Source organism: Acomys minous (genome assembly GCF_964271855.1).
Source record: "Acomys minous genome assembly, chromosome: 14".
NCBI classification, from domain to species: domain Eukaryota; kingdom Metazoa; phylum Chordata; class Mammalia; order Rodentia; family Muridae; genus Acomys; species Acomys minous.
This window is the reverse complement of record NC_140496.1, coordinates 6,034,180-6,046,382: the sequence shown is the minus strand read 5'-3', so window position 1 is coordinate 6,046,382 and position 12,203 is coordinate 6,034,180. Positions and strand designations below refer to the sequence as shown.

Genomic DNA, 12,203 nt, shown 5'->3' with positions numbered 1-12,203 from the left:
TCGTCTTACCTACTGTTCTTCCTTACTGCCAGCACTTCTGTGGACCCCAAGGTAGTAGGGGTGACATTCCTTGGAAGAGGACATGGCCCCACTGTCTCTCCACTACACCCATGCCCTCTGACCAGGAAGTGCAGACAGAACTCTGAGGGCAGTGTGACAGTTCTGGGAGACAGACATCAGCCCTCCCCTGGGGGGCAGTGATCTGGGCTTGCTGGGAAGCAGATAGCAGAAGCTAGGGCAGGCTGTTCCCCTTAAAAGGCTCTAATAAGTTTCAAACCTATGGCGGCCAGAGTCAGGGGCCAGTGTGATCAGCAACAAAGGCCTCTGTGCATCTGCGGCCTTCCTGATACCTGAGAAAAGGCTGTCCTATAGAGAGCAGGGCTGGAGGGGCAGATGTGCCAGACTCTGCTGGCTTTTACTGGGTCCCAAGCGAGGGAGGGCAGCAGAGACTTACATGGTGAGCACAAAGGGTTGGCAGAATAGAAGTTAGGGAAAAGCACCCCTTCTGCAGCCATCCGGTCCAAATTTGGGGTCTCTCTGGAAGGTTCTCCATACACACCCAGGTCACCCCACCCCATCTGTAGGGAAGATCAAAGAGACTAGGAATGAACCCTTTCAACAAATGGCTCTTTTGCTACAAGGAAGAGCCACAGAACTCATCCAAACCCTGGCAGCTTCCACCAGCCACTCCAAGGCTTACACAGACTTGGCTGGCTGCCACCCCTCACCTGACAGTTTAACCACTGTCTGTGCCTTCCTCGCCAGCTGAGATCAGCCTTTGTATGTGCTCCTCAGTGTCTAAAAACACACATCTATTTTCAACATAAAGTTGTTATGCAAATTTAGATTTCGAAAGCAAGTGGAGAGGTTCCTCTGAAAGCTATGCCTAGAGCCACAGGGCGTGGCAGCCTGGCTCAGTGGACCTCACAGAACTGAAACCCAGGCTCCAACTCTTCATGAGCATCCCTGGCTACAACAAGCGCGAGAGCCAGTCCAAGTAGCCACCAGATGATGGGTGAACAAGTTGATGCTGGCTGGGTGGAATTGTATGTCTCTAAATTCATGACCACTGGGAGCCCATAGCGTGACCTCATTTCACCCCATATTGGAATGTTATTTGGGGAAACCCGAACCCATGTTTCTAGGGCATGATCACTCAGACCGGCTCAGAATAAACTTACTCCCTGTGAGATGTGAACTGTGCTTTGGGCCAATGGTGGAAAGCTCTCACTGGAGGAAGGACATGCAGTCAACTCCAGCCATGGCTCTTGTTGCAGTGAAGAGATGGCAAGCAGAAAACCAGGCAAGTGTGAGGATGCATAGGGTGGTATTGGGAGGTCTAGGCCAGCCAGCTTCCAGAGTCCTGTCCCCAAGCCTGTGTGCTACAAGCCTGCTTCCCCCAAGGCCGGGTTTGGGTAGCACGTGTGGATGGAATCAACCAGGGAGCTCGGGAAAGGCTTAGCATGCAGAGTTCTCCCTTTAGGCTGGTCATAAAGGCACCTTGGGCTTGGCACATGCCAAGATACATGGATACACAGGGGCATTAGATAACTACTTGGATATTAGCAGGCTCGGAAGTTATTGGGGATGGATGCTCACCTCATAATCAGCTTGCAAAACCTCAAAACCCGGAATTGTGGGACTGATCACTGGTTCTTAGAATGTGACCAGAGTTGTATTTATGACCCTGGTGGAGTCATGACATTAATAGATCTAGGCATGAACAGTTTTTGTCTTTGTGATAAGTTGTCTTTTGCAAAGTTCATGTTTGAGAACTGTAATCAGTTTTTAAAAAATCACTACATTATATTTTAAGTAAGCTTACAATTCTTGGGTTGGACAAAACTTATGTCTTTGCTATCTTTGCTGAATGTGGCTGCAGGTTGGACATGTCTGGAGGAGTGCTATCTAGTTGGAATGGAGACTTTCTTTTCTCTCTCTCCCTCCCTCTCTCTCTCTCTCTCTTTCTTTTCTTTTCTTTTCTTTCTTTTGACAGGGGTTCTGTGTGTAGCCCTGGCTGTCCTGGAACTCACTCTGTAGACCAGGCTGGCTGCCTCTGCCTCCCGAGTGCTGGGATTACGGGTGTGTGTCACCGCGTCTGGCTTGAACTAAAACTTACTATAAACTTGGGTTGTGTTTGTCCTTCTGTGCTCTGTTCAGCTGCCCATGTTGGGGATGGCTGTGTAGAAAGACAACGCAGGCACCAGGCCAGCGAACCTGCCCCGATTTTCAGCCATATCCACCTCCGATGACCACGAGGACTTTGCTCTGCAGTGTCCTTTTGGCTACTGTCCACTCTCGTTCTTTGAGTATGTTCTGCTCTACGGTGGTCCCTGTGGCCATTCTCAACTCTCACATTGGGAACAGCAGCTTATAGGTTTGTGATAAACTCTACCTATCTCTTACTCCATGTTCTGGATTCCTTATTTAACTTCTTACCATAGATATCACATGGGCTGAGAAGTCACGGAGTCCCGGAGAAACCAGAGCGAGATCATGGTGGAAAGGGGCAGATGGTGTTCCACATAAAACAAGACACCTATAAGTGCAGCTTAGGTACAGGAAACCACTCTTCCCAGGGTGGAGATACCCAGGTTCCAGTGCCCACTGAAGGCAACATCCCATAATAGCCTTCCTGAGGACAGCAGGCCAGCTGCATGTTCTACTCCTTGTCTAACCTATTCCTTATGACCTCAGCTCTTTCTGTGAAGAGAAGCATGCTGCCTTCCACCCTTCAGCTATCAGGAGTTAAGAAATCAACCTACAGCAGGGCGTGGTGGCGCATCCTGTAATCCCAGCAACTGGGAGGCAGAGGCAGGCAATCTCTGTGAGTTCGAGGCCAGCCTGGACTACAGAGCGAGTCCAGGACAGCCGAGGCTACACAGAGAAACCCTGTCTCAAACAAACAAACAAACCCCCCCCCAAAAAAGAAAGAAAGACAGAAAGACAGGAAGAAATCAACCTATAGCAGGTGTGGTGGCATACTCTTTTAATCCCAGCACTAGGGAGGCAGAGGCAGGTGAGCTGCTGTGAGTCCCAGGCCAGCATGGTTGTGGAGGTATTGTGAATGGATGTAGGAACTGTCAATAAAGTGCTGTTTAGCCAATGAGCTGGGCAGAAGGAGGAATAGGAAGGCAGAACCTGGGGAGGAAGAATGAGGAGTCTGGCAGTTGAGGAGAGAGGTTGACAGAGAGGACTAAGGGGAGAATGGCCGGACAAGCATCTTAGTGGCATATGCCTGGGGTATTGCCGGATTGTTACATATCTGTTTAGTGCAGTGTGTTTGCCATAGTTTAGGAATAGATTTGCATCAGTTTAGATTCTGCCAGGCGCATTGTGCTGGTGGCTTTAAAGTAGGCTTCAGACTCTGTGTCTTTACTTAGCTACCATAGGCTGAACGGATACATTTTTACTGTAACACCTGGTCTAAAAGGCAAGTCCAGGACAGCCAAGGCTACACAGAAAAACCTTGTCTCAAAAAAGAAAAAGAAAAAAAATCAATCAACCTATGAAACCCACAGCATAAGAGAGATATTCTGTGAATTTTATCTCATTAAGCACAAGGGCAGTGGTGGCACAACCCTTCCCTTTAATCTCAGCACTTCTGGGGCAGAGACAGGCAGATCTGAGTATACTTTGAGGAACAACCAGCCACAGACCATGCTGCTCCCCACATTCTATAACGCTAGCCTCTCAGGGAAAGGGACTTAGCTAGTACATGCTCCTTGGACACTCATGATATGATTGGGGCAGGGGAGGACCATGGTCAACCAGCCCAAAGTCAGTGGCAGTCCCTGAAGAATTTAAGCTAGAGACTATTTTTTTTTAATTTTTAATTTAATTTTAACTTATGTGCATTGGTGTGAGGGTGTCAGATCTTGGCATTACAGACAGTTGTGAGCTGCCATGTGAGTGCTAGGAATCGAACCCAGGTCCTTTGGAAGAGCAGGCAGTGCTCTTAACCACTGAGCCATCTCTCCAGCCCCCACTAGAGACTATCTTAAACAGTCAGACAGTGCCAAGCCTGGAGCTGGGAGCCACGTTGTAGTGTGATTTCTTTTATGTGCCTGGCCCTTTAAAGGATCCCCACTGGCTAGTCACCTGACTCTTTGGGAAGGCTTAGTCATTAGACCTGCTTGACCCTGTGAACTTTAGAGTCAATTGTCTCTTGGACTTTTGGGAACAGGAGAGGATATAAAAAGCCAGCAGAGAGCCAGGTATGGTGGCGCACGCCTTAAATCTCAGCACTCGGGAGGCAGAGGCAGGTGGATCTTTGCGAGTTTGAGGTCAGCCTGCTGTACAGAGTGAGTCTAGGACAGGCTTCTGTTACACAGAGAAACCCTGTTTCAAAACAGCCCCTGCTCCCCCCCCCCCAAAAAAAAAGCTAGCAGAGGCTGAGAGAGAGGTGTAGAGTCCAGCTGACAGAAGAGTAGGGTCGGGGAGACAGAGGAGTAGGATTGGAGCAGAGTCAGAGAGCAGGGTAAGAGAGCAGGGTCAGAGAAGACAGTTGGTGCAGGAAGAAAGAAGATTGAGTCCAGCTAGAGAAGAGACTGAACAGAGGGGAGCGGAAAATAAGAGAAGGCAGTTGAGCCAGGAGAAGCTGAGTTGAGCCGGAGAACACACTGTTAGGAGAGTGGAGAAGATCCCACACAAAGTAGCTAAAAGAAAAAGAAAAGCTAGCCGGAAGGTGGGGGTGGGGGTGGGGTGGCCCACGCCTTTAATCCTATAATTTGGGAGGCAGAGGCAGGTGGATCTCTGTGAGTTCGAGGCCAGCCTGGTCTACAAAGTGAGTCCAGGACAGCCAAGGCTACACAGAGAAACCCTATCTTGAAAAAAAAAAATAAGAAAAAGAAAAGCTACACTTGGCAACTGGGGCAGGCTATTTGTAGGAAAAAGAAACATTAAAAGACAGAATGAGGCCTCTCGTGGTAGCCCGTGCCTTTAATCCCAGCACTCGGGAGACAGAGGTAGGCGGATCATTGTGAGTTCCAAGACAGCCTGCTCTACAAAGCGAGTCCAGGACAGCCAAGGCTACACAGAGAAACTCTGTCTCAAAAAACCAAACCAAATCAACCAAGCAAACAAAAGAGAATGGGAGGCTTGACTCCGCTGGAAAAGGAGGAATGATACTTTGTTTCAAAAAAGCTGACAGGGTGTTTGCTGAGGCTGTTGTAGGGACATGCCTTGCCCTGTTTTTAGTGCAGTTTCCTCCCCTCATTTTGGGCTATTTTGTTTATAAAACACTGGCTGAGCAACTGGGGAAAAAATGCAGGTGGAATTAGAGAAGCCTGGTAATCAGAAAAACGGAAGAAAGACTGACTGCGCCACTGGAAAGGGTGGAATCAGAGAAGGAGTAAGGTCCAGGAGAAGCAGAGTTGAGCCAGAGAGGCCATTGTTGGGAAACAGTTACCAGAAGAACCCACACAAAGTATCAGAAAAAAAAAAAAGCTACACCACGACGTCCTGGGTGAGCCAGACACATATAAGTACCTGTGCAGATTCAGACAGGACCAGTCTGGCAAAGGCAGCCCTTGAAGGCCAAAGGGAGGAGCTTGCTGAGAAGGGACTAGTATGGAGGCCCCTGACTGTTGAGGCTGGACCTTCTTATTTGCTACCTAGGGGGCATCTTATTACTTTTCTCATCTTCAGGTGTCCCTGCCTCTTTTGGCACAGGCGCCCTGGAGTAGGTCAAGTATGAACCCAGGAGGCCTCCCCACGCAGGGTGTCCTTTCCAGACATGGGCTCAGCTTCCCTGTTGGGCAGTCCAGCGTATTCTTCTCCCCTTATGCTTGGCTTGGAAGTGGGTCCAAGTCAGCCAAAGCTAGTGTTCCATCGGGATTGCTGATGGCAGGGTAGGTGAGTCATGAGGCTGTCATGGGGCCCCCAGGGCCAGTTTACAGAAAGCAAGCAGTCCTATGAAAGAGGAAGTGTGGAACCTCCCTACGTTAAGCCAGAGTGACCTAGGTGTCTAGTTGGTAAAGCCAGGGACTCCCAGTTAGGCTGAAGTTGAGTTCTTTTTTCAGTTATTTGTATGAAAAGTCTCTCCACGACAAGACCCAATGTTCTGGGATTCAGCTCTAAAGAACCCCTGGTCCTCCTGCCACGGCCCCAGGGCATCCAGGAGGCAGGTGGTGGGGGTTCCTCGCCAACCACCTTCAGGTAAAGTGATCTGTCGCTAGTCACATCCCATTATCCAACACTCTCACCTGGGGCTGCAAATGCACTGTGAGCCTGACATGTGGCTTGATACTGTCTAGTCACCACACTAGAAAAAGTCATGAGGGGGCCTGGAGAGACGGCTCAGCGGTTAGGAGCACTGACTGCTCTTCCAGGGGTCCTGAGTTCAATTCCCAGCAACCACATTTTGGCTCACAACTATCTATAATGTGATCTGATGCATACTGTATACATAATAAATAAATCTTTAAAAAAACAAAAAGGAAGAAAAAGTCATGAGGTCTCTAGCTGTGGTGGCACATGCATGTAGTCCCAGCACTGGGGTCTCAAGCTTCAGTTTGAGGCCAACTTGGGCTACCGAGTGAGTTTTAGGGCAGCCAGTGCTACATAGCAAGACCCTGTCTCAAAAAGCAAGCGAACAAACAAACAAAACAAAAATCAAAGCAAGGAGGCAACATGAAGGCTAACATAACCCAGCTACCCAAAGTCTATTATCCCAACAGTCTTCAGTAGGCTAACGGAGTGTCAGAGAAGGCCTCTCCTTGCAGGCTGTCATTTAGAAAGGAGAAGAGCAGAAAACTGACAGACAAGCATCTGTAGTCAGTACTTCTGGAAAACAAACCAAGAAGCCAACAAACCAAGCCAGAACAATCTGGTTCTAAAATAACTTACTACTGAAAGGCACTGTGTGTAGGGTACGTAGCTTTGCTACAGCTTATTACTGTGCAAAGGCTGCTATCAGCCACCAGGACAGGAGCCAGAGGACCTGGGCAGCCAGTGGGTGAACAGTCATTGTCCACGTAGAAGGGGAAGTTGGAAAGGGGTTTCTGAAGTGGCTTCTGGGTAGTGGGATTTATGTGAGACCTTTTTTTGTTTTGTTTTGTTTGTTTGTTTTCAAAACAGGGTTTCTCTGTGTAGCCTTGGCTGTTCTGGACTTGCTTTGTAGACCAGGCTGGCCTCGAACTCACAGCGATCCGCCTGCCTCTGCCTCCAAGTGCTGGGATTAAAGGCATGTGCCATCACACCCGGCTATGTGAGGCCTTTTTAGGTATATATTTTTCTTCATAATAAAGAACCACTAACCTAATCATTACCAAGTGAGATGTTTACTTTCTTTTTCTCCTACCGAGTCTCTAAAATCCAACTTATTTTACACGCATAGCACCTCCAGTCTAATGGACACTTTTTTAAGGAGTTACATGTCGGTCTGCACAGGACTGGGTTGGCCTCTGCGGTGCCCACTATTCCAAATCATCCTGAACTGGATGTGACTCTGGTTCTGGTTCTAACAATAGCTGACAGGTGCCACTCTGTAGTATGTGTCTGGGGCTGTGGTGGGGCCTCTGTGGAAGACAGGGGGCCAGTCCAGTCTGGATAGTTCTATCTGACCCAATGGTCTCGGTGCCTGATTTCTAAGCTTTCATTTCAGGGAGACAGAGTCCTCAGATAGGGACTCTGAGGCAGATCTGCCCCAGGGCTTAGTTTATAGATGACCACAGGCTGGACACCTGCTCCCTCAGGTGACATTACTACTTTTAGCTCTTCCATACCTGACTTTGGTGAGAGTTCCCCAGAGGCCCAGGCTGGTGGTGGGCACAGAGACAAGGCCACCTTATAAGGGGGCAGAGGATTGGCCACTTCCACCTCGTGGGCGGGGAGAATTGGGGGAGAAGAGCCACCTTGAACACCACACACCATCCCCTCCCACCCCCCACTCCCGGCTGCGGAAACAGTAAGAGAGACGTGACACCAGGGTCTGGGGCTCCCTCGGGTCACCCCTCACTCGCCTCCTGGCTGCCCTGTGTCTTCCTTGTCCCTCCCGCAGCGCGGCCCCACTTACATCGTCCATGAGCAGCAGCACTATGTTGGGGGGTTGCGGCGCACCTTTGGCCAAGAGTCCTAGAACACTCAGTACCAGCAGCAGCTGCTGGCCCCGGATTGCTGTGGCATATGTCGCCATGGCAACCGAGCTCCCGCTGCAGTGCCGAGACCCAGTCCCAAGCCCGCGGGCGGTTCCTGGTGGATTGCAGAACAGGCCCTAGTGACTGAATGAGGAGAGGAGGGGCGGGAGAGAAGAAGAGGGAGAGGTGGGGCTTAGGCCGTCTGAGTGACAGAGGGCTCGGCCTTACGGGAAAGGGCGTCGGGGCGGGATCAAGGCCGGACCTGGGGGGCAGGGCGGGGCCACGACAGGGAGAGGCGGGGTCTGAGCGACAGCGGAAGGTGGGGGGGGAGTGGGCGGGGCTTGCCACCACTTCGGGTCACATGATGCGGCGCACGACCTGCCAATATGGCGGTGTGCATCGCGGTGATCGCCAAGGAGGTGCGTGTGAGGCTGCGGGCGGCGGGCGGCGGGCGGCGGGCGGTGAGCGGCGAGCGGCGGGCGGGCATCCTTCCAGCCATGCCCTCGATCTTCTCAACTCTGAGCTCCCAAGCCTCATTCGAGCCTGTGATCAGGATCCCTCTGCCTCTTCTCGCTGCCAGCTGCCAGCTATCCGCCGCCAGCTTGCCGGCCGCGGCCTCCGGGTTCTGAGACACATCTGGAAGCTTCGCTGGCCGCTGCAGCCTTCCACCCTTAGCGCTACTCGAGCTTCTTTTCACAGCCTCAGCCGCCTTCCGCGTCCGGGCTTTCTGCCCCGCCTTCCGGACCGTCCCCTAGCTGTCTAGCCGATGCGATTTAAATACAGGCTGCGTCGCGAGTCTGCCTAGTAGAATCCAAGCGCTCCTCTTTGCGTTAGGATAGTCCCCTTCATGTCACTTGCATCCTTCTACTCCAACCGCTGTAAGGCCTGCAAACCGACAGACAGCCTCCCCCCCCCCCCCAAGTGCTGGGATTAAAGACATGCGCTACCATTGCCCGGCTCCAATATCTTTTTCTTTTTAAAAATATTTATTTTTTAATTATGTATACAGCACTCTGCCTGCATGCACACCTGCAGGCCAGGGCATCAGATCATTAGGTAGATGGTTGTGAGCCACCATGAGGTTGCTGGGAATTGAACTCATGACCTCTGCAAGAACAGTCAGTGCCCTTAACCTCTGAGCTATCTCTCCAGCCCTCCCCCCCCCTTTTTTTTTGTATTGAGGATTGAATGTAGGGCCCGTGGTGCATGTCAAGCAAGTGCTATGCCACCCAGGTGTATCTCTGTTCACTCTGCAGATGGCACACAGCCCTCATTAGGTTAGGTTATGCCCCTGAAGGCAGTGTGTGCCACAGTGCGTTAAGCAGTGGGTTTCAGAGACTAGGAGTCGAGCACGCCATGGGAGTGCTTTGGCATTGCCTTGGGAGCTGGAATTCACTAGGTGGGTCATCGTCTCTTCCTGCAGAATTACCCTCTGTACATCCGGAGCGCTCCCACAGAGAGTGAGCTCAAGTTCCACTACATGGTGCACACATCCCTGGACGTGGTCGATGAGAAAATCTCGGCCATGGGCAAAGCACTGGTGGACCAGAGGGAGCTCTACCTGGGGCTGCTCTACCCAACTGAGGACTACAAGGTGTATCCATCCGCACGCTTCCACTCACCCAGTGGGGGAGGGGAGGAAACACTGCAAGAGAAGAATTGTAAGGGGTTTCAGCTGCTCAGGCAGGCAGCTGGCCGGAAGCTAACAAAGGCCTCTAGACAGTTTTTCCCCCATAATTGGCTAATTGTTTCGTGATATTGTTGTCAGTTTACGTGGCACTGTGAACTCTTGGCCATTCCTTTGGACAAGTTTTTTTTTTCCAAGACAGGGTTTTTCTGTGTAGCCTTGACTGTCCTGGACTCGCTTTGTAGACCAGGCTGGCCTCGAACTCACAGCGATCCCCTGCCTCTGCCTCCCGAGTGCTGGGATTAAAGGCGTGCGCCACCACCGCCTGGCTTGGACAAGTTATTAAGACCATAGAATCCAAGGACATTTGCGTAGCCTGTCCATGGTGGCACTGACGCAGGACTCACTGCATTAACACTCTGATGGCAAAAGTTAGGTTTTGCAGTTAACATCCCAGGCCCAGTATCAGTTCAGAAAGAGGCTGAGCTGTGCCCAGTTCAGGGGTGCAACTGCGTGGTTGCTGCATAGCCACCCCAGCCCCGGCGCCTCCTTAGAGACCAGGTCTTAGGCATCTCTGAGGTGAGGGTTCATGAAGTTCTCTGGGCTTGCAGGCCCTTGATTGTGATGCTGCGTGTGCCATACGCAGCCATGCGGCCCCTGGGCCAAAGCATGTTCCTTAACCAGCAGTGAAGATACGGTTATGTGACCAACTCCAAGGTGAAGTTTGTCATGGTGGTGGATTCCTCCAACACAGCCCTTCGAGACAACGAGATCCGCAGTGTAAGTGTGTGTGTGTATAAGTGTGTATATGTGTGTGTGAGAGAGTGTGTTTGTGTATGTGGAAGTGTGTGTATGTGAGTGTGTATATAAGTTTGTGTAAGTGTATGTGTGTGTAAGTGTATGTGTGTGTGTGTGTGTGTGTGTAGGGTTTGGGGTGGGTGTTTGCCGCTTCCCTTTCCTCGCTTGGAATGCAAAAGTCTGCAGCAGCACCATGCATGTGCTCGTTTAAACTGCTTTTTGTTCTCTCAGATGTTTCGAAAGCTGCATAACTCCTACACCGACGTGATGTGCAACCCCTTCTATAACCCTGGAGACCGCATCCAGTCGAGGTGGGGCCTGCGCCCGTGTGTCTCTGTGGGGGAGGCCTGCTGTTGACAGGATGGTCATTAGGAAAGTAAAGTAGCCACGGGTACCGTCCTAAGGCCACGGTTTCAAAGCAGCCAGCACCACTTTTCTAAATCAGCGCTGACAGAGAGCTTTAGTGTGCATAGGCAGACTGGGCCAGGGCTTGCCCATCTGGTCTCCCAGGTGTGTCTGTGGGTACCTGAGGACCTTTAGAAGGCTCAGCAAGGGCTCACGCTGTGGCCGTAGCCTTTATGGAGGCAGCATCCTCCTGGTGTAGCTTGGTCTTTTCTGCTGGGGGTGGGTGTCTCCCCTCCAGCTGGCTGGACCTCATACAGGGCTTCATCAGGAGGTGTGGACTTCATATGTAGGCGCTACAAACCACCTGCCAGAATTCTCTTCTTTTAGGACGGTTCCCAAGGAGCTCCTTTCTGTTGACAGGTGGCTCAAGCTAGGCTCTTTGGCTGAGACATTAAATATTTGGGTCCACCTAGATCCTAAGCTGTGCAGGGCAAAGATAGCCCTGCCCGCTCATGAGGCTCACTGCTTACCCCTGCCTACACCCTCGGAGGCATTCTGGGGAAAATCTATGGAAGGGTAGGCCTGTGGGGGCTGTGCAGGAACTGTAGAGTCAGGAGGTGGGTGTCACAGCCCGATGGGGGGTGTGTGTGTGCACTCTGCTTCCCAGGACCCTAGAAAAGCCCCAGAGTCCTGAGGACCTGGTGGGGCAGTGCCAGACTCTGCCAGCAGAGGGCAGGGCCCCAGCCTGTCCTGCTCTAACCCTGGATTCTCTTCTCAGGGCTTTCGATAACATGGTAACTTCGATGATGATCCAGGTCTGCTGAGCGGGACCTCTGCCCCAGTGACCCGGAAGAGAAGCTTGTGTTCACCCCTGCAGGACGATGATTATTTACTCCCCTTCCCCTCCCTGAGTGTAACCTGTGGGCAGGGCTGTGTACCCTGTGCCTTTCTACTAAAGGCCTCACAAGATGAGTTCTACTTTGTCCTTCTGTGTCAGCAGAGAGGCCTCAGCTCAGGACCTGCTCGTCGGTCTCAGAGACTTGGGAGCATTGCGCGAGCTGTGACTATAACCCGTGAAGGAGGACACGGAGCACAGGAGGCTGTGGGCTTCCGTTGTCTGAGTAGATGGGTGGTCCAGAAGGATACAGGGTATGGGGAGCTTAGAGCCAGCTCCAGAGGATGGGGGCAACCCAAGGCCAATAGCCACATCCCTTCCTTCCTGGGCAAGGGACCTCAACACTCTGGACCTACCATTCATTGCTAGCATTTGGCGCAGCGCTTGTGCCCAACCCTAGCCTCAGGAGGCGCTAAAACCTGTGACGCCTCATGGAGCACAGCACTGAAGCAGCCGCTGT

The 12,203-nt window shown here is 51.7% G+C and overlaps 2 protein-coding genes across 2 annotated transcripts in view; one reads left to right on the top strand and one right to left on the bottom strand.

Moving 5' to 3' along the window:
* GALNS (galactosamine (N-acetyl)-6-sulfatase) overlaps nucleotides 1-8,279 on the bottom strand; it is a 35,024-nt gene extending 26,745 nt beyond the window's left edge. Inside the window, exons 1-2 of the mRNA XM_084755661.1 lie at nucleotides 8,018-8,279; nucleotides 455-578 (exon numbers count right to left, since the gene is read on the bottom strand). Of these exons, the coding sequence (XP_084611787.1) occupies nucleotides 455-578; nucleotides 8,018-8,137 (244 nt within the window). The 5' untranslated portion in view covers nucleotides 8,138-8,279. The remainder of the gene's footprint in view (nucleotides 1-454; nucleotides 579-8,017) is intronic.
* A 114-nt stretch (nucleotides 8,280-8,393) lies between these two features.
* Nucleotides 8,394-11,820, top strand: TRAPPC2L (trafficking protein particle complex subunit 2L). The gene is made up of 5 exons (XM_084755664.1): nucleotides 8,394-8,497; nucleotides 9,502-9,674; nucleotides 10,398-10,485; nucleotides 10,735-10,814; nucleotides 11,627-11,820. Exons 1-5 carry the CDS (start codon nucleotides 8,465-8,467, stop codon nucleotides 11,670-11,672), a joined length of 420 nt encoding a protein of 139 aa, XP_084611790.1. The 5' UTR covers nucleotides 8,394-8,464; the 3' UTR covers nucleotides 11,673-11,820.
* The last annotated feature ends 383 nt before the right edge of the window (nucleotides 11,821-12,203 follow it).

Excerpts from the sequence above, each read along its gene's own strand:
- TRAPPC2L (XM_084755664.1), top strand. The coding sequence starts at position 8,465 with ATGGCGGTGTGCATCGCGGTGATCGCCAAGGAG. Across the intron at positions 8,498-9,501 it reads TCGCGGTGATCGCCAAGGAG|AATTACCCTCTGTACATCCG; the intron begins GTGCGTGTGAGG and ends CTCTTCCTGCAG. Across the intron at positions 10,486-10,734 it reads GAGACAACGAGATCCGCAGT|ATGTTTCGAAAGCTGCATAA; the intron begins GTAAGTGTGTGT and ends TTGTTCTCTCAG.